The sequence below is a fragment of the Leptidea sinapis genome, chromosome 5 (assembly GCF_905404315.1).
Source record: "Leptidea sinapis chromosome 5, ilLepSina1.1, whole genome shotgun sequence".
Classification (NCBI taxonomy): Eukaryota; Metazoa; Arthropoda; class Insecta; order Lepidoptera; family Pieridae; genus Leptidea; species Leptidea sinapis.
The window spans coordinates 4284928-4307196 of NC_066269.1; the positions used below are offsets into that span (position 1 = coordinate 4284928).

At 34.2% G+C, this 22269-nt stretch overlaps 2 protein-coding genes across 4 annotated transcripts in view; one reads left to right on the plus strand and one right to left on the minus strand.

Annotated features, from left to right (window-relative positions):
- LOC126964529 (innexin shaking-B) overlaps nucleotides 1–22269 on the minus strand; it is a 222763-nt gene that overhangs the window by 157864 nt on the left and 42630 nt on the right. The gene's annotated exons all lie outside the window — the stretch shown is intronic.
- LOC126964571 (uncharacterized) lies at nucleotides 6406–16532 on the plus strand. The gene is made up of 6 exons (XM_050807768.1): nucleotides 6406–6486; nucleotides 8220–8374; nucleotides 9801–9891; nucleotides 14097–14243; nucleotides 15529–15648; nucleotides 16302–16532. Exons 2-6 carry the CDS (start codon nucleotides 8268–8270, stop codon nucleotides 16530–16532), a joined length of 696 nt encoding a protein of 231 aa, XP_050663725.1. The 5' UTR covers nucleotides 6406–6486; nucleotides 8220–8267.

Consider the following 22269-nt stretch of genomic DNA (forward strand, 5'->3'; position numbering starts at 1 on the left):
TAGGCTTAAACTAAGCGTTTTTGAATCGTCACTATAAATATTTCTTTTAAATTACTGAATTCACCATATGTTCGTAAATAGTTGAGCTCGTGAGAAGAAAATATAAGAAATTCAACGGCCACTCTTTTCAATCAAATAGAGTAATTTACAATGGCTGTAATGTACATAGCACATTAGTTTGTAAGATGCTGAATGCAATATATGAGTCGTGTTTAAATAATATAAATTATTTCATAAAAAGTAATAAAGAATTAACTGTATAAATATAAATTATCGTTTATTGGATGCATCAACCTTGAGAGCTTGAACTCATTGTTTGTGTAAGGATGCTTCGTGAACATGATGGTCGTGATTACTGTCACAATCAGTGATTGCATTCAACAAATAAAATGATTTTGAGTTTAATGTTGGGAAATGGAATGAATGAAAAAAAAACACGGTTAAATTGAAAATGCTCTTTAAATTGAAAACTTTGTAGGGATAATTCTATTATATGCTTGTCTGTAAAATTAATATGTACGTGTGTACATTTGGTTTATGGCTACTGACCTCTCTATTTACCATTGGACTGACGGCTGTCAAAGTGCTTTTGTGCCTGTTTGATATTCGCCATTTTGGCGCTGTTGGCCATGTAGCGAGAGTCTGTGGTACTAAAACCAGTATTGACAACCTAAGCCAAACAAAAATCAATAGGAATACTATTTACAAAAAAAATTGTGTACTTTATTATGTTGATTCCTGAAGTATAAATAACGCGGAAACTGACCGAATTTAATTCAAAATGCAAAAATACTTCAGAGTACGCTTCTCTCGCAGCCATTTGTATTATTCGTCAAAATTATTTCTCTGGACGCTCGCGAGTGCCGCTTCAAATAGGCACAAAAATTTGCTGTCAAACATAATATGGAACAGCCTGTCCAGTGGTATTTATACAGATCAGTGTATATGACCCTAATAAAGATGTAATAAGGACAGCTTTTGTGGTGCCACAGATAACTAAATCTAGGTTAGGAATGGTAGGTTTATAAATATATTAGGTAATACATAGTACATGCTTTATTACATACATAATATTTTATTGTTTAAATCATTAGGTTTATCATTTTAATGTCAACTTAAGAAGAAACTTGTTAATATAATTTGCCAAGATGCTGCTTGGTATATTTTGTAATTTAAAATTTTCCTGCGTTGGCTGTATCGGTGTACCCTAGCGATTAGGAAAAATGAAACAACTCACCAGAGATAAGATTAAATGCCCATTTAAACTCGAAAACTTGTGGTATTTGTTTGTTTACTTTTTTAAAATTCAAATTACCAAGTCGTAGAAAAATTATTGTATACGACACGTTGTATAACTAAGTCAAAAAACGCTCGTGGCGTGATTCATTGCGATGTTCGCCTGCGGCTAAAACACTATTATGCAACAGTTGTATAAGAAAGATCAAAAAACGCATGTGGTGTGGGTTGCGATGAGAGTAGATGATGAGAGAGAGATGTATAAAGGTTTTTTCTTAAGTTTACATTATACTACGTTTACTAATCACATTTAAATTAGACTAAACAAGTCTTATTACTTTAACATGGAAGTATTATGTATGTAATATTGTATATACAACGTTCTTATACAACTGCTGCATAAAATATTATAAGAGCATTGTGTTGAAACTGAAAAATATAGAATCATAAAAATATCTTTATTAGGACTAAAAGGAATGAGTCGAGCAAGAATTTCACAGGTAAGTGCAATGCCCCCAAAAATCCCATCCCAAATAAATAGTTAAGGCGACACTAAATGCCAGCGACCTTGAGCGATACGAGATGTAACAAAGCCAATAATTTCAAAATTCTTGGGTGGAAAACAGTTTATATGCTTACAATCCTCGTTATTCACTACTAATCTGAATAAATGAACCTACACAAAAAAGTTCAAGCTATAAGAATAACTTTTCTGAGAGAATTACCAAAAAAAATGCGTCACGCCATGTCAAAAAACTTGTTTAACTTCAAAGAAAAGTGGTAGTTCAAAAAGGCTCGGCAGTGTTAACTATAACCAACAGCAAGCATTAGCAACCTACAAATAAGAATTAAGGATATGTGTAACAGGATTAAGTAGTGTTCATAGCTCGAAATGCTATACTTTCACCACAAAACTTGTCTAATAACACCATGTGTGCGTGTTTTCTGCTTACTATTCGCCTTAGGTCAAATTACCCAGGTAATTTTAACTTCAAACCGAAGCAACGTAATGCTTACACATTACTACTTCACGGCAGGAAAAGGCTCTGCAGTGGTAGCCGGCAGCCTGCGCTAAAAAGCCTCCCATTGGTAAACTATTCATTGTAATAGTAACAATGGCAGTAACAAGTTATTGTGTAGCTCAGTTTACTAAAATATGTCTTATTACTTATTTTTTCTTTTAGATAAATCAAATATTCTACGAAATTTGAATAGAACTGTTATAACCTCAATATTGGCGGAAACATAACCTGAAATACGAACTGAAGGGCGCAATGAAGTCTGTGTATCGAACTCAGATCTTAAAATATTATAGACGGAACGCTGCCTTGTCACCAGTATGGGGGTACCACAAGGGTCTATTATTGTACCGTTCCTCTTCCTTATTTACATAAATGATCTACCCAACCCTGTAGAAACAAAACACAAGGTAGTATTGTTTGCGGATGACACTTCACTAAAAGTGAAAAGAAACTAGTTTTATATGACGAAATAAACAATGCTTTATCTGACATCGTGTACTGGTTTAGCGCCAAAAGCCTATTGTTAGTCATACAACTAAATATATAATCGTCAGCGGATATATTACCGGTTAGGTTAAAACACCGGCGAAAATAGTGCGAATTACGTCGCTGAATTAAACGACTGTCCAGTTATTGTAAATTCGGTGACAAGTTCAATCAAAATCTACGAGATGAATTGATTACTCCGCTTGATTTGAAAATTCTAAGTAAACTTACTCGAGTAAGAAATAAAAATTAAAAACCAAAATAGTATTCGAGTTTAGTTGATGCATCCATCCACACACATTATAAATTATTAATAAAGGTATTTTGTATGAATAATGATGAAAATATAATATATAACTGTAAGTTATGTATATAACCTATAAATCTTGGTATGTCAGTTCCACTCTCCTGTGATTCGTCTAGTGTTGCAGGAGAGTGTGGGTGGCGGTGATACCTATACATATATATATTGTGTAACTGTCCTAAGTCTGACACTCTCGAGTAACACTAAAAACTGACGCTTAGCACGAATAGAGAGCTTGCGCCCGAACGTCCGTATAAAAACTCCGCTACAAAATATTCTCAAAAACAATATTGTTTGAGTAGAATATAAAATTGTGTGTAAAATTGTATGTATGCACGCAAGAAGTTATACTTCTTTGGCCTAACAAAGCAAAAATCCTTTAAATTACTTATTCCACCTTCTATTCTACGTTTGTAGAAAGAACAATATTGTAAAATCTTGCAAAGATGGCTTTGATAATTAATTATCAAATAACGAATACGGCTGTATGGGCTTGAACCCTTTGCCTGTCCTAATAATGGATAAAGAAACCAAAAAAAAATAACGATTGTCGCAAACGTCAGAAAATTTTAGGAACCAACTTCAACCTGTTACTTTTGTGTTACAGTGAGGCGCGCTCATCTTAAAATTTCACTCTCATCATTTTTTCATAACGCGCCTAAAGAAGTTTCAAAAGTCAAAAGTAAAAAGCCAAAAAGTTTTTATTTAAGTAGGTTTATGAAAACACTCTTCATCCGACCGTCGTTTTGTCTACAATATACTAACTCTAAGGCAGGCAGGGAATGGTCTGCGTCGACATGAAACAATTACATTTTACTGCGCACTGAATATTGTTTTATAACCGTTTCATGTTTATAATAAACTTGAGCAACGCGACTTTATCTATATTTTATCCTTTTACCGGTGGCTTTATCAGTTTTCAAACATATTCTGGTAGATTTAGAAAATTGCGATTTCTAGATATCATCTAGAAAAGTATACCTAAGACTATTTTCCAGCAGTGTTGATATCACTGACCTCTACTATATACCACTGGACTGGCGGCTGTCAAAGTGCTTGTGTGCCTGTTTGATATTCGCCATTTTGGCGCTGTTTGCCATGTAGCGAGAGTCTGCGGTACTAGTGATGACAACCTTAGCAAACATTGATAGATGGTGGGAAATAATTTACAAAAAAAATGTGTACTTTATTACGTGGATTCTTGAAGTATTGTTAATTTAAAATTAATTTGAATCCAGAGCTAAATTTGCATTTGAATATGGTAATGTTAATTTCCAAATCAATTTATTATAGAAAACGCTTATCAGACTACTTTGTAAAACTAAAAATTCAAAAATAAGAAAGCCTTATATTTCTTACTATATTCAATCATTTGTACATATTCCTTAAATATTAACATTTTAAATACAAAGAAATCCTATTCCTATAACAATTTAATTAAAAATTTAGGATAAATTCAAATTCAAATATTTTTAGTCATAATATGATTCAAAATCGCTTATTGAACGTCAAAAACTAACATCCATTCAAAATATACTGCCTCAGACCTGAGAAGAACGGGCGCAAGGAACTCAGCGATTTTTTTTTAAATAAAAATATAGATTACAATGTAATATCGTACAATAAACATTTATAATTAAAGAGAGAATTAATTATTAAGAAAATCATTTATGTAATAATAACTGTTCCCACACAAACATTTTTTAACAATTCTTTTAAATTTTGTAACACATTTGTTTTGTACATTTTCTGGGATCATATTGTAAAAGAAGATACATCGCCCAATGAAAGACTTACTAACTCGACTTAATCGAGTAGTAGGCACAATAACTTTATGTTTGTTCCTCGTGTTCACATAATGGTTGTCAAAGTTTTTAGCAAATTCCTGAATGTACCTATGAACATATAGAACATTATCAAGAATGTATTGAGATGCAATAGTGAAAATGTTTATTTTTTTTAATTTTTCCCTTAATGATTCTTTAGGACATAGGTTATAAATGGGCTGCACTGCCCCATAACAAATAAATTAGTTTGTAAGGTGCTGTATCCAATATAATAAGTGTTGTGCTTAAAAATATAAATTTTCCATAAGAATTAATAAATAGTTAACTGTATAATATAATATAAGTTATATTTGATGCGTCGACCATTAGAGCTTGATCTCATTGTTTGTGTAAGGATACTTCGTGAACATGATGGTCGTTATTACCACATATTACTGTCATTAACCGACTTCAAAAATTCGATCGGTATTTTTTTTGTGTATGTACACCGATTACTCTGAGATTGATGATCCGATTTATGTAATTTTTCTATAGTTCGATACAAAATAGATGCCATTTGGTCCCATAAAAATTTTACATAGTTTGGCCCAGTAGTTTTCATTTAATGAACATTTTTAGGTACTTGTTATTTGGCTTGGCAGTTGGCACCGACTTAAAACCTATCAATAGGTATCACATATAAATAAAAGGATTTCATTAATATTAAAGGTAAAGGTGTCTTAAATTAAATTTTTAGTTATTTGATACATTTCCGTTTTTGTAGTCGGTTTTTTTAAACGTAGTTTTTTTTTAGCTATAACAGGTCAACCTGGCACCACAAGCAGCACCCGTTAACCACCACCTACTTCCACTTTAATCCTTTCTATTATTACCATTTTAATTTTGACTATAAACTCTTCTAAGGTAACCATTTTTAAACATAATTAAAAATAAACGCGTATACAATTATCATTTATTGTGAGCTGTTTCACCAGATTCCTGCCGCCGAATATTCCACCTTCGCATGACACGCCACAAGTAAGGATATCATCCCAACCATCTGGATGTGTGGCGGTCCTCCACAGTGCGGTTTTCAATGAGCTTTCTTCCACGTATTACAAAGCTGTGCAACGAACTTCGTTGTGCGGTGTTGGGATGATATGACATACCTACCTTCAAAAAAAGCGTGTACACCTTCCTTAAAGGCCGGCAACGCTCCTGTGATTCCTCTGGTGTGCCAAGAGAATGTGGGCGGCGGTGATCACTTAACACCAGGTGACCCGTACGCTCATTTGTCCTCCTTTTCCATAAAAAAAAATTGGCTTTCTAGTTTAATACTGACTCTAAAGAAATACCAACCGAAAATTTAACAGTTCATATTAATCTGAATTTCCTTTAAAACGACACAATATGAAATGCTATTTGATGTGAGTTTTAATAAAGCTCTCGATGTTCAGACATGTTATATGTTTTTAAGCGGCAAGTTGGCTACAAGTCGTCCTGTTTCAATTCTGTATTCCGTATGTATTGCTAGGATCGTAAAAATATATACGGGCACTTAAAATGAATATTGCACTCGGATAATGTTTTCAATACCGTGTGTTGTTTTATTTGCTGTTCTCTTTGTATATGGAAATGCGGAAAAGGTAAATTTGTTTCAAGATCTAGATTGGTAAGCCTTGATTGTGTTATTAATAAATGCAAAATAAAGTTATTCCAAATTTAAAACTTATTCGATGTTATTACGAAAAAAAAAATAAAAAAAAACTTAATAATATAACAACGTAAGTGACCTAACAATAACGTCGTCTTAAATGGAGTTTATCTTTTTCTATTACATAACAGTGTTTACCTCGTTTTTTTTTTTGTGACAATAAGGGACGAGACGATCAGGACGTCCAGCTGATGGTAATTGATACGACCTGCCCATTACAATGCTATGCCGCTCAGGATTCTTGTAAAACCCCAAAAATTTGCGGCACTACAATTGCGCTCGTCACCTTAAGACATAAGATGTAAAGTCTCATTTGCCTAGTAATTTCATTAGCTACGGCGCCCTTCAGACCGAAACACAATAATTTTTACACATTTCTGCTTCACGGCAAAAATAGGCGCCGTTGTGGTACCTATAATCTAGCCGGCATCCTGTGCAAAGAGGCCTTACCTTAAAGAAAATACCTTTCGTTGATCGAAATAACAAAACAATCGTTTTAATTTATAAAAACGCCGCACTTGTAGTTGCACAAAGAGAAGACAACTCCTTTGAGACTATATCTTACAAAGCGTCACAGATCACGCTTGAATAATTCTTACTTTTCTTTTTTCTTCCGTTATTTGGTGTTTACATTTTAAATCTTGACTTCGAGTGATTTAAGCTTAGATTGAGGATTGGTCTCCGCTGCAAGTAGATTCCGCAGGTGTAGCCGCAAAGTGCGGCAACTAATACTAGGCACAAGTGGGCGTACTCGAGCCAGTCTCGAACACTGTGTGACGTTGACGTGCAACATGTTATGTTAAACTTTGCTAATAATTGAAAGTAAACTGCATGGTTACGTAGTAGAGACACAGGGATCACACTTCATCAGTAAGTATTTTGTATTTCATTAACTTCAATGTAAACTAACACGAAGCGTATGTTACATAATTTTAAAGATGCCATTGAGTGTCAAGATGCCACGCACACAAGCATAGTTGCCGTAATAAAAAAGATATTGCTCCCATGTAGTGCAGTATCTAGTTGGAGCGCAGCGGAGATCAATCCTTAATCTACGGATATAAAGTTTATTGACTAACTAATCAGTCACAATTGTAAACGTCTTTAGATATTAACTCTTACCGCATTCTGCTGACCATAGATTTACAATAAACTAGACATGTTATATGATTAAGTAAATTTGATTTAAGTTTTTCGGATCGGAAATATGCAGTCAAAGTTAATGATTTAAAAATGAAACAAAAACGTATTTCTGAATGATTGTATAATATGTTGTATTAAAATGATAAGTTTTAATTATCGTTTTTGTGTAAACAGCTTTAACATTACCGCTTTATAATTAGCAATTTTTTAAAGTATTAAAATGGATATAGTTTGTTATCCTTAAGAGATAGACATATGCCTTCCGTGACTTTTCTGTAGACCTACATAAGATACACAATTCCACCATACACTATTTTGTTATATCTCAAAGGGTTTAGTCAGCGTTTTCGTTGAAAGCTCTCAGACGGCTTATTTTTATCTGACATCTCCAACAACCATCGATAATGTATACAAAAATGTAGACGAAAACATAACAAATTATATACTAAAACCTTTCTCGAGAACCAGGCTATCTATTAGTGAAAACAACATGAAAATCGGTTAAGTGATTTTTGAGTTTTGATGATTGACATGTTGCCAAATTTCAGGATGAATTTCAAGATAACCGGAGACTGGCTAAACTTATAGTTGAGTCGATGCAAGATTCGTCATTCGATTATGAACTATTATTTGACCTGAAGAAAGAGAATCAGGTGTACCTGAACAGAACTATGTCACTACTCATCAAATATATTGTGAAACGGTATGTTTTTGGCATAAAAAGCATAAAAGGCATTTATTTTCTTAAAAATGATTCCCTTAGAATTATTTTTGATATCATTTCTAATACTACTACTTCTATTGCTTCGGAAACAAATGCTCTGAGAGAGAATACAAAATAATATGTATATAATATATTGTACGCTAATTATATATTTTACTTTGTGTCAGGATAAGATTGACACAAATTGTTTATTTAGTATTGTGACAATTACTTGAATGCGGGGCTAACCGCTAAAAAGGCATAAAAGGCCTATATTTTCTCAAAATTGATTCATTTAGAAGAATGATGATGTCATTTCTAATATACTAGATACTACTACCGCTTCGGAAACAAATGGCGCTCTGACAGAGAAGAAACGGCGCAAGAAACTCTCCCAACATTCTTTTTTTGCGCTCTTTTTAATAAATTATACAATATTGTACTGCCGTTGTTATTGCTATAAAATAATTATAATCTAGTCCCAGGCTGTCCCATCGCTTAGATATTCAGCTGTGAAGTAGTAGGATTTACGACAAAGACATAAAAAAAAACATTTAAATTTATAGATAATGCCTGAACAGTGACTGGGACTTTCTTAGATAATTTATACGTCTAGACTCTAGATAGTCTCTTGCTGTTAGACAACCGATGAAAACAGGCCAGGAATATTAGTTTAGTGTGCGTGACAAGCTACGTCTTACACTCGCGATTTGTATGACAATTCGTTCCATATACAAATTTTCCGACGTTAGACGTTTTATTTAGACGTAAAAATGATCAAAGGTGCTTCTCTTCTCTTCTCTGCGGTCTCTTTAGTGCTTTGATTAAGGGTTGGTCTCCGCTGCGCTCCAACTAGATACCGCAGGCGTAGTCGCAAAGAGCGGCAACTAATACTACGCCCAAGTGGGCGTTCTCGAGCCAGTTTTGAATAATGTGTGACGTTGACGTGCCACATGTTCTGTTAAACTTAGCTAATAATTGAAACGAAAATGCTCGGTTGCTTAGTTTAAATAAGTAAAAATAATAACTACAAGAAATAAGAAAGAAACATGGACACATGGGATCACATATCATAAATAAGTATCAACAGAAAATAACACGAAGCGTATGTTACAAAATTTTAAAGATGCCATTGAGTGTCAAGATGCCACGCACACATGCATCTAATAGTTGCCGTTGTATAAAAGCTATTGTTTTAGGTAATCCGGTATCTCGTTGGAGCGCAGCGGAGACCAATCCATAATCTTAAAGCTTAGATTATGGTGCTTGAATTCATTGGCAAGTGCTTTGTTAACAACACATTAAAACAGAATGAACCATGGCTTCCAGTTACAGTTTTCAGTTACAGTTACAGTTTTCAGTTACAGTTACAGTTTTCAGTTACAGTTACAGTTACAGTTTTCAGTTACAGTTTTCTTTATTTCAGGGAGGTAGACAACTACAGGTCAAGAAGAACAGACGCTATCAGTCGACGACTCTATTCATCGTTAGTAATGAAACTTATTGATATAGCGAAGGTGAGCATAATTGATATCAATTTAAAATAATATTTCGGGGAGCCTATTTCAGACCTATTGTGCAGGTCCAGCCACATATGGAGTATCAGCTACTTTTATAGCAATAGCAATAAAAGTAGCTGATACAATATTACAAATTATACAATATTATAAATTTCTTTAAAAAAAAGCGCAAAAAAAAGAATGCTGGGAGAGTTTCTTGCGCCGCTTCTTCTCTCTCAGAGAGCCATTTGTTTTCGAAGCGGTAGTAGTGTCTAGTATATTAGTAATGACGTCAAAAAGAATTCTTAAGAAAAGACTTACGAGAATATAAATGCCTTTTTTGTCTTTTAACCTTTTAACCGCGTGCAACGCAGAGTTTCTCGAATTGTCAGTGACCCAGTGCTCTGTGAACGGGTAGATAATTTGGCGTTGCGTAGGGACATCGCTTCATTATGTGTCTTCTGTGGTCTACCGCATTTCTGATATCCTAATTTGTGGCGTGTCAAAGTTGCCGATATTAATCCAATATTTGTGCTGAAGAAGGGTCTATTCGCGCTATTTATAGCCTAGGTCCTAAAGAATCATTGAGAGCAAAATTTAAAGAATTTAACATCTTAACTATGGCTTCTCAATATTATATTCTTGATAATGTAATGTATGTTCATAGGCACATAAGTGAATTTGCTAAAAACTGTCATATCCATAACGTTAACACAAGGAACAGACATAAACTTATAAAGCCTACTACTCGGCGAGACAGTCGAGTAACGTAACACCTTTGTTTTGAACATTTTCTGGGATCTTGTTGTAAAAGCATATATACATCGCCCCACAAAAGACTTACTAACTCGACTAAGCCGAGTAGTAGGCATCATCAGTTTATGTCTGTTCCTGGTGTTAACATTATGGTTATGACAGTTTCTGGCAAATTCACTTATGTGCCTATGAACATACATTACATTATCAAGAATATATTGAGAAGCAACAGTCAAGATGTTAATTTCTTTGAATTTTGCTCTCAATGATTCTCTAGGACCTAGGTTATAAATAGCGCGAATAGCACTCTTCTGCAGCACAAATATTGTATTAATATCAGCAGCGTTGCCCCATAGCAATATACCATAGGACATAATACTATGGAAATAACTAAAGTATACTAGTCACGCCGTATCTATGTCAGTTAATTGTCTAATTTTTTTGAGTGCCAAGAAGTGAGTGACAGACGTACAACTTCCTAAAGTCTTCTTAAATCTTGGCAAATGAAAATTGAAAATCTTGGCATTGAGTTTTACAAGATGTATTTCGTAGATTCAGCGTTCTAAAAACCAAGAAACAACAAATTAATGAATCATTTCTGGATATAAAGAGCCTTAAAAAACATAAGTCGGGTTATTGCTGCAGTCTAGACCACAAAATAGTTTTTGAAGTGAATACTTCTTTAGCGGCGTTGAGCACGTTGTTTAGGATGGTTATAAAATGTTAAACTCGCGTCAGGACACGTGGCCTGATCCAAAATTCGCGAGGCATTCGTTGAAATTATGAATTTATACTTCTAAGTGATTATAGTTCGTCTATTTTAATTTATTGATCATACGGGCATTGGACCAGTGGTTGAATCATTTTGATTGCGAAGCCGAAACACCCCAAGGAATCGAATCTCAGACGATGAAATCTTTAACAGTTTAATTTGGATGAAAGTTGATTTTTTTGAGAGATCAACTTAAAATATTATTGTAAAATAATTATAATAGTTCGGAAGTGTTAAAGTTTTATGTAAAATAAAATGTCATTTTGTGTGCGCAATAAATTAATATTGTATTTAACCACATAAATGCTAGTACTTTTATACTGATAAATGAAGCAATTCGTGCGAAATTATTCCCTAGCCATTCCAAAATATTCAAAAATTCGCAACGTTAATGTTCAACCTTTATTTTTTTCAGAAGAAATATTTGCATTCTCTCTTACGGTATTTTTGCTACTTCTTCCTTAACTAAATTCGATAGTTGACCTATTTCGGGTTCAATTTATTAGCTTATACCTATATTTACAATACTATGATGAGTAATGTCATCATAGTATTGTTGCATACTTTGAGTTATTTTCAAGAAATAACACGAAATAAGAGTCAAGTCGGCGTGATCAACATAGGTTTACTTAGTTTCAATAATAAGACTAAATAATAGCACACAATTTGTACACATGTAAATAGATACTAAGCACAGTAAGTTCTGTATGCGACTCCAAAGAGTATGTAAGTACTACGTAATAAGAGGCGGGATTAACTAAGTAAAAATTTAAATTTTGTTTAGTATGAAACGTGCAGTGATTTGACATAAGTTTGAAATAGTAGTAATTACAGTATGGCGATTGGCGAAGAATAACTGTAATAAGTTAACAGCCGTTTTCAATAACCTATCTATCCATAGTTTAATCTACTAGAGGTAGACAAAACTATCCCTTTACGCTTACTTACACTTCAATAACCTATCGACATAAAGCGATAGATAAGATCATGTCACATAAAGGTGACAGCAATCTATTCGTAACTAGAGATACGTTATTTAAAACGGCCGTAAAACGTGGTGGATTTCACCTATCTCCGTTTTTTACAAGATTATATCCGTCATCTATGAAAGACTGCACGTTTCATACTACCGAGTGAATCGCTTTTTTCTTAGAGATTTTTGCTAGGCTGTCCGACCCTGGCAGTAGTCTTAATCAAAGCGTCACTGTCAAACAATATGACACATGACGTATCGTGCGGAACCCAACCCAAATCTCATTCAAACGTCGTTTCTGAATGACACAGCATTTGACGCCAGTTAAATGTTGATTTAAGTGTGTGGTAAGTAAGTTTCTTGCTACTTCTTTTCATTAGCTCAACCCTTTATGAAGTGGCGGTAAATTCAATAATTTTTTTTTTGACATTAATAAGTTTCATTTCCGTGACCTGCATGAGTAAAGTGATTTTGATTTGATTTGATTTGAAAAATATCGACATCTATAGGGTCAAATAAGTATTATGCTTTGTTTAAACTTTTCTTCACTTTAACTTCACCCCTGCTACCATAGATACTACTATAAAAAAATGAGTAGCGTTAATAAATTAAATACATTTTACTTATATTATATATTTTAGTTAGGGTCATAAAGTATTGTAGTTCACACATAAAACGGGCGCACACACGAGATAATCAATGGCGTGAAGTGAACATGACGGCATAAAGAACGCCATGTTGCAACGATTGACAATTTCAATGAGTCGATTTTACTGCCACGGCGCGCCAGTAGATGTTTGACATAGAAAACGCCTTGTGATTTAAACCATAGACTAAGATCAGAATTTACTAGACGCCGTTAGAAAGATTATGGAGTACACAAATATTGCGACTGCTAGATTTGTGTTCTTCAGTTATTTTGACAGCATCATAACGTACGGTATTTTACTGTGGGGTCATGCTGCTGACATTGGTATAGTGTTTGCTCTGCAAAAGAGAACTGTTCGTGCTATATATAAGCTTGGTTATAGACAGTCTCTCAAATAAAAATTTAAAGAAATTAATATTATGACTGTTCATTGTCAGTACAAAAAGTATGAAAATTTAATATACGTTTACAAAAATTTTGCTCTTAATAGTGATTTTCATTATTACAACTCTAGAGATAAGGGATTGCTTGTAACTAATTCTAGTAGACCTCATACGATACATAATATAGCTTTAAGGGTAAATGTACACCATTATAATAAAGTCCCAGCCACTGTTCAGACATTATCTATAAATAATTTTAAATGTTTTATTAAAAATGGCTCTGTCGTAAATCCTATTATTATGATTATTATTATTTTTGCAATCGGTGTCCTCTCACCACGGCTCCGCTCTCGCTTCCTCACCCTGCGCGTGCAACTCAAGCACATCTCATCTATATATATGTAATTATGTATGAAGTTACAACCTAAATAAAACCATACTCACAACTAAAAATAATTGCAATAGTAATACACTGGAAGCACTAGCTTTTAAACAAATAAAGAATCATCTAAATCGGTTCACCCAATCGAAAGTTCTGAGGTAACAAACATTCCGACGAATTGAGAACCTCCTCCTTTTTTGAAGTCGGTTAAAAATACATAAAAAGCCCCCCCTTAGATGGTAAATCCTTCACAATTTTCGGCTACGAATTTAATATCGCTTGAACTTATGTTCTTAAATTAAATCTAGGACCTCCCCCGCAACACCAGCACCATAAGCCGCATCGACACAGCGCACAGATACTACATGTCAGTGGAGAGTAAGGACATGCACGACCAGATGGCGGATGTCCAGGTATTCCACGCGTGCGCCAGGCTCTACGATATCATATTCACGGTAACTTCTTAATCAAAATCTTTTTATTGCATATCACACAGCAAGTCAACCCGCCTGAAAACCGTGACGACTTGGTCTAGCAATATTTAGTCTAGCCATTCATTCCACCATAACAAAAAATTAAAATCAAAAATTTTATATTTATACAAACAAAACAAATCTTATAAGTATGATAACAATACCATGATTACCAGAAATACGGGCAGCATTTCCGCGTTAGATAGCTAGGCTGATCCGTTGACCGAAATAGCTGGCAGCTTCTGCCCTGTAGAGGCGCGAAGATCGTTCTTTGTATAAACTCTGCGCCTCTGGGCCCCACGGGCCAAGTGTCTCTACACCAAACGACAAAAAGATGTAAGCCTCACTGAGACCGACAAATTTGCGACGCTTGCTGTCTTCAGCAGTCGAAGCAGCAGCCCAACTGACGTAACGCGGACATGAGAGCGTCGACTCAAGTTGCGACCCACACCATCAGGATGTTTGCAATCCCGGCGGGTAAAACCATTTGGCTCTAAAACAACTGGTATATTAAGAGATGACCATCTGCGCCAATCGGAACGCTACTAGTTAATATGATATTCACAAATGAGTCTAAGTCACTCTGGCTAAGTATAAGATTAAATTAACTCTAGACGTCACTGCCTATCCTGCCTAAAATCGGCAGACCGTATCAGTCGTCATGCCAGCATTAATGAAGTCATCCGCAGGGCACTTTCCGCTCTCAATATAACAACTGTTTTAGATTGGTATACTAACAGCGGCAAATGGTATTACCAGACGCGATGGCAAGGTTTTTTCGTATGACCTCCAGTGCCACTCAGGATTTTTGAAAAACCCAAAACACATTCTGATCAGCACTACAATTGCGCTCGTCTCCTTGAGACATAAGATGCTAAGTGTCATTTTCCCAGTAATTTCACTAGCTACGGCGCCCTGAAGGCCTGTAGCATAGTATTTCGGTCCGAAGACAAAAACACAATGTTGCTTACATTACATTACTAATTCACAGCAGAAATAGGCATCGTTGCGGTACCCACTCTGGCTTCTTCGTTGAATCTAGTTTCTAACATAACGTTCAGCATCTGATGATTTATAATCATGTTCTTCCAAGAATTGAGATATACGAACTAAGATAAACCATTCCTGGCGATTCACAAACGTGGAATCTCATCAACCAGGACTTCCATTAGAACCCCAAATAATATAAACTGCGGAGGCATGAAAATTATTGTAGTAATAAAATAATGATTGATAAATCTTATTTACACACTTTTGCATCATTCAGGCGCCCAGAATAATATCACAACTTGGCAACCTGGATGATCTGACACCCAGGCTTCTGGTACGAAAACTCACCGAGATGGATATAAAGCCTGTGCACCTGGGCATCACTTTACTTATTCAGGTACAGTATATCCGACTAAAATATGATCAACTTAAGAATTATATTGCCTTGAGGCCGATGAAACGCCTCTTCATCTCCTCTGCAATTGCGGCCCACTAATGCATAATTACACCATCCTTGGCGAGTACACCCTGCTCCCAGATGCTGATTGTAATATTCGCGTCAAGAAGATATTCCGGTTCGTAAATGTGGCAGGGCTTGACGACGAGCTATAAGCATGAGTGGCTAACAAAATAGTTCAATTCTGGACGTGGTGTTACTAGGACTCATTAAGACTAAATAAATAGCCACCCTCTCCAAATAAATAAATACAAGAATGGTAGTTACATTACGAAAAGGCTTCCAATAAAATAATTGCGTTTTTTTGGATAATGCTATAAGTATGTTTTAAGCATTACTTATTTTTTTATAACATTTTGGTACGCTTAGAAATAATTGAGCATTACAGTTCTGGTTATTAACTTTAGCTACAACCAGTATATTATCATAGCAACAAGTTAAAAAACCTTTTCATATTCATACCTCGTGCACCATGTTAAATAAAACTTGTTGGTTTGAAATCGTAATATTAATAATTTAATTCATATTGGCCCTTCGTTTATACATTTTCTTTCAATAAAATCTTAAATCAAGTTAAATATTCTGTGTTCCAGTATCATCTTCGAAATACAGTAAATTTCGCGATCAGTTCAAAAGCCCTGGACGTGCTATCTACGAAGCCCCAGGCTGTTGGTCACCAAGTCATCGATATGCTGAAGGCAATTGCTGCCAGACTTCTGCCGGTGGCTGAGCTTCTTGACATCCACCTGGCGCATTCTAGCCCAGCGTTTAAAGATACCTGTCCTTCAACTTGGCTTGGCATTGTTAATAATAAAAACCCTTAAATTCAGCAAATTGTATTTGTTTATGCTTAGATAGTTTACATATCATCTAAATAGAGTATCTTGCTGTTAGACACCCGATTTTTTTGCTCAAAAATTGCTCAAATTAAGGTTATCTAAACTCAATTTCGACTCAACTCGACGTTTTTACTGCTGTCATACGAGTAGTCTATCTAGGCGTATGATCTAAGTGTTAATGCTTGAGTAGTTTATTGGTTAAGAATTATGTACGTGTCACCCCTTACATAGTTTTTTTTTCTCCAGCTTGAAGACTAACAAATATATTTTATTGCAAAACAGAATTAGGCTATCACATAACATCAAGTTACCCACGGGAAACTGCAAGTTGCTGTTTACAAGCAGAGCAGCTATGGAGAAATTTGGGATCTAAAACACAACCTTGAAGCATGACAATGCTTATACTCCGTAACCCAAAACATCTTTACTTTAGAATATTGAAAATAATATATTTTCAACTATATCCTCCGTAGTCTTACATTCATAATATCTAATAATAATATTATGATGGTACTTTCTTTGCTTCTACATATGTTTACAAGGCTGCATTGTTACAACACAAATAGTAATGCAGTCGTAAAAATAACATTTGTATAAGTAAATGAGATTGTATGACGAATGAAGCCCTACAATAGAGCCAAGATAAGTGCTACGTGCTCTGCAGATTAATGCCGGTTACCAATCAGGTATCTACGATTATAGCTGGCTCGATAAACTTAAATAACTCAAGGAATTAGATTCCGTTTTCTCAAACGCATTATTCGTAGATTTGAAGGAATGAAAAGGTGTCAAGACAACTGTAAAGCTATTCGTGGATTTGATGTTTTTTGAACTCATACAAGCCAACCAGTTGCAAGAAATCGATTTGTTAACAAAGATATACAAAACAGAAAGGTTGCTGTAGAAGTTGAGCTAGATGCTGTAGATCAAACTTCAAGGTAATTCATTAGTTTTGAAGCCAAGTCGCGTCGTCATCACCTCGCTATTCTTTGCGTTTCAATCAAATGTTATAAAAATAAGACTTTTCTCATTCTATATTTCATTTATTGGTAAGAAAGCATAAATAAAAAGTAAATCAGCGTCAAGATACATAATAGCTTTAAGGGTAAATTTATACACTTCTATAATAAAGTCCCAGCCACTGTTCAGGCATTATCTATAAATAAATTTCAATGTTTTATAAAAAAATGGCTGTGTCGTAAATCCTATTACTCCACTGCCGAATATCTAAATGATCGGGCAGCCTGGGACTAGATTGTGATTATTTTATAGCGATAGAAATGACTGTACAATGTTGTATATTTTTATTGAAAAGAGCGCAAATAAAGAATGCTGGGAGAGTTTCTTGCGCCGCTTCTTCTCTCTCAGAGCGCCATTTGTTTCCGAAGCGGTAGTACTATCTAGTAGTATTAGAGATGACATCAAAAAGAATTCTAAAGGAATCAATTTTGAGAAAATAAAATGCCAATCGTTTATACTGTAGCATTGGCTATAACCTTATCTTTTGTTCTACACTTTGTTACTTCTATCCATTCAATGACGTTCTATACACTTCTAAGGACATATCATTCGCAATCTGATAGCGGAACACAAAAGTGTGGATAATGACAATGAAGCACACATTTCTCCTAAGTCGTGTGTCAACTGTCACCGTCCGAATCGAATGGAAACTGATTAAATGTTTTACATTGCTGCTTATTGACAAATAATATTTTAAGCAGCTGGAGTAAATGCGGCAATGTATATATAGCAGTCGGAGCTTATTATGGTGTCATATGTGGCATGTTCCATATTTCGACTTTGTTTTTACGCTCGGTTATATAGCGCTCGTTCGGGTAGGCTCGGTTTGGTACAAGACATTTGTTTGATGAGCATATAATAGTTGTATTTCAAAGTCAAATTAACATTATTCAAATAGGTTTAAGCCTAGCGCTTTTGAATAGTTATTATAAATATTTCATTTAAATTACTGATTCTACCAAATGTTCGGAAACTCAACGGCCACTCTTTTAAATCAATAGAGTATTTTACAATGGCTGTAATACATAACATATAGTTTGTAAGGTGCTGCATCCAATACATTAATCGTGGTCAAATTCAAAGCGCGTTTGAAATATCAAATATCAATTGAAATATCAAATCTTCTAATATATAAAATTCTCATGTCGCGGTGTTTGTAGTTCTCCTTCGAAACGGCTTGACCGATTCTCATGAAATTTTGAGTGCACATTGGGTAGGTCTGAGAATCGGACAATATCTATTTTTCATCCTAAAGATTAAGGGTGGTCCACGCCATATTTTATTTTTTATTTTTTTTGACATTTTTTTTTAATTTGTTTGATTATGAGTCAGCATTAAAAAATACATACAACTTCAAATTTCACCCATCTACGATCAACAGTTACTTTTGTATCGCGATTTTAATATCGGCAATACAACGTTTGCTGGGTCAGCTAGTATTTCATAAAAACTAACTGAAAAAATAACTGGTTACATTCCGGGAGAGCCGGCAGAAGTGAAAACATTATCGTTGTGCATTTTTGAATAGTTTGGAATGGTTAGGGAATAATTCCGCACGGATTGCTTTATTTATCAGTATTCAAGTTCTAGCATTTATGTGGTTAAATAATCAACTGACTAATCAGAAAAATCATTTTCATCCATAATTTCAACGACTCTCTTACGAATTTTCTATCACGTCACGTGTCCTGATGCGAGTTTAACATTTTATACCCATCCCAAGAAAAGTGCTCAACGCCGCTAAGGAGTTTTCACCTCAAAAATTAAAACATCTTTTAATATTTAAACGATTGTTTCATCATGATCAATTGAATAAGGGCTTTATAGCAATGCATTAAGATAAATTATATCATTATAAACGCAATTTGTCAAATAACAGCCGTGATTAATCTTCTGTTCAGACACATTTAATAAATAACATGATAATTTAAAACAATAAAAAGGTCACGAATAGATTGAAATAAAACACAATAATAATATATTTGTAGCGACTTTGATTTACAATAAAAATATAATTTTTTATACGGAACTTTGTTATAAGGCGTACATGTTATTACATATATTATTATCAAATATATTATATTAATGTATCAAATGAAGTTAAAGTTTGGCAATCTAATTTGAATCCTATAACATTTCACCCAAAGTTCATGATCCATAATGTCAACGTCTGTCTTATTCATTTTCGATCAGGCCACGTGTTCTGACGCAAGTTCAACATTTTATACCCATCCCAAGAAAAGTGCTTAACGATACTCATGAAGTTTTCATTTCAAAAAAAAATGTTTGCATATAAGTTATCGTGTATTGAATACATTTAATGAACTTGAGTTTATTGTTTGTGCCATGATTTGTGAACATAATATAATGGTATTTCATTTTATTCGCTTCCGGAATTTTTCGCTTTATTAGCTTGTTCTTAAACTCGCATAGTTTTTTTCTATTAGTGTTTGCTACAGCAGTATTATTATTTCTCCCGTGCTCATAGTTCCCTTGAATTTATCAACAAGTGTTCCACGTTTGACAGAGCGATACACGCCATTACATTTTATTGGGCGATGTAAATTTATTGCCGCTAGTCCAGCTGTTTTAGATAATGGTACCGCGCGGGCCATTACACTAGCGGGCTAAGACGCTCTTTGATGATTAAAAATCTATTTATAACCTATAAATTGAAATTGTATTGTAATCTTCTAGACGAACAAAAGAAATTTGTGTTAATAATATGAATAAGTGATTTTATTTTAAATTTAAACGTTAAAATAAATTTTTAACATTATTGCTTACAGTGATTTAATACTTCACCCAAAGAATGCTTAAAGGTCACTGAATCATTCCACAAAGTGGCTGTGCGAGGCAACAAGTTCCTCGCAATACGCAGGTTATGGAATGCCAGACGTCAACATGATGTGGAATTAATTTTGTAGTATTCCAAATTAATGTATTTATTTTATTTACAGACTTCCAAAAGTTCTATAACTGTATTAATATTCAAATTTAAAATGTAATTGAAGGATAAAAAAGTAAGCATTCAAGTCTTACTTCTTCTCAACTTACTTCTAGTCCTTATACGTGTATAAATATTGTATCTTCTTTAAAGCATTGTTCTTCCGTTTATAGTACAGATCAGAAAACTTCTTTCAATGCATAACGCTCGTTTGACTAAGCCAACAACAAACCTCAGATCTAGTGGCCCCAAATACTACCATATAATAACTCATGCGCACGCGCAATACGTTGTTGTCGATTTACAACTGGACTTATGGCATGTTATGATGTTTATTTTTATAGAAAACATAACATTGATTGAAGCTGTTACGCTCATATGAAATATATCGCGTTCTATTTGATATTATCGTTGGATTGTGATTGCGTGGTTTAGGGTTCCTTGGTTATTAGATATTAATTTTTCTACGATGAAGTGTTTTTTGTTGGCTAGGATATATTGTCTTTAAATAAATAACACAGATTTTTAACCGATTTCAAAAAAGGAGGACATTCTCAATTCAACGGTATTTATTTATGTTTGTTACCTCAGAACTTTCGACTGGGTGAACCGATTTCGATGATTTTATTTTTGTTTGAAAGCTAATGCTTTCCGTGTGGTAGTTAGTTTCAGCCAAGGTAGGTTTGTATCTTCATACATAGTTACAGGTGATATGTCGCAAGCGCGAAGTGACGAGGCGAGAGGCGAGAGGCGAGAGCGGGCCGCGGCGGAGACACCGATTCCAAAAATAGCTATAATCGTAACTAGAATTAGATTAATTAAAATTAGATTGTATAAAAATACGCAATTTTTTATATATTTTAGAGCATATTATATATTTTGGTTTGGTTTGGTTTTTTTGAAGTCGAAGAAGTTTTATTGTTAATTTTTTTTAGGTTAGGAAATGTACTTATGTTTTACAAATTCAATCGCGTATAATTGAGGTCACCTTCAAAGTTTCAATTTAAATATAATCTGTGAATGTACTTAGTATGGTCATAAATACGGTTAAAATTAAAAGAAAAATGTTACGCTTGAATTTGGAACGTGTCAGTCTTATGAAAATATTCATTGTTATTTCGCGCCAATCTGACCGTGTTGAATATTGTTGTAATAATAAAATGGAGTGGTCTGATAAAGAGAAACGAACTGCTATGATAGCACAAAGTATATACTTTTTATCATCCCACTCCATTTTAATTTCGCAAAATATTGTAGAATGTATTGGCGCCAAAATGAGAAAGCTCAATGAACAATCATATAAAAATGACACATTCCAAATTCAAATGTAATATTTTTAATTGTAACACTATTTACGGCCGGACTAAGCATAATAAAGATAACATTTAGTCTTGATATTAAATCTGCCACGGCAACAATGACAAACTCATTCTTAACACAATGGTTTCCACTCCATCATTTTCTTTATCAAAAGCCTAAAATATTTGTCCGATAAAAGCTTGAACCTTTTTTTACGATAATAATAGCATAACCCCATCGATATAACTATTCAATCAACTTAAATGTTGCCAGAGACTTAAGAATTTCATAGACAGGTACCCGACATTGGTATAGCAAAAGCCTATCAGTAGCTGGAGTACTGCACGTGTGAAAACACTTTGTTTTGATAATTTCAAATCAAATCAAATCAAAATCAGTTTATTCACGTAGGTCACGGAAATGACACTTATGAATGTCAAAAAAAAAAATCTTATT

Excerpts from the sequence above, each read along its gene's own strand:
- LOC126964571 (XM_050807768.1), top strand. The coding sequence starts at position 8,268 with ATGCAAGATTCGTCATTCGATTATGAACTATTATTTGACCTGAAGAAA. Across the intron at positions 8,375-9,800 it reads ATCAAATATATTGTGAAACG|GGAGGTAGACAACTACAGGT; the intron begins GTATGTTTTTGG and ends TCTTTATTTCAG. Across the intron at positions 15,649-16,301 it reads GCATCACTTTACTTATTCAG|TATCATCTTCGAAATACAGT; the intron begins GTACAGTATATC and ends TCTGTGTTCCAG.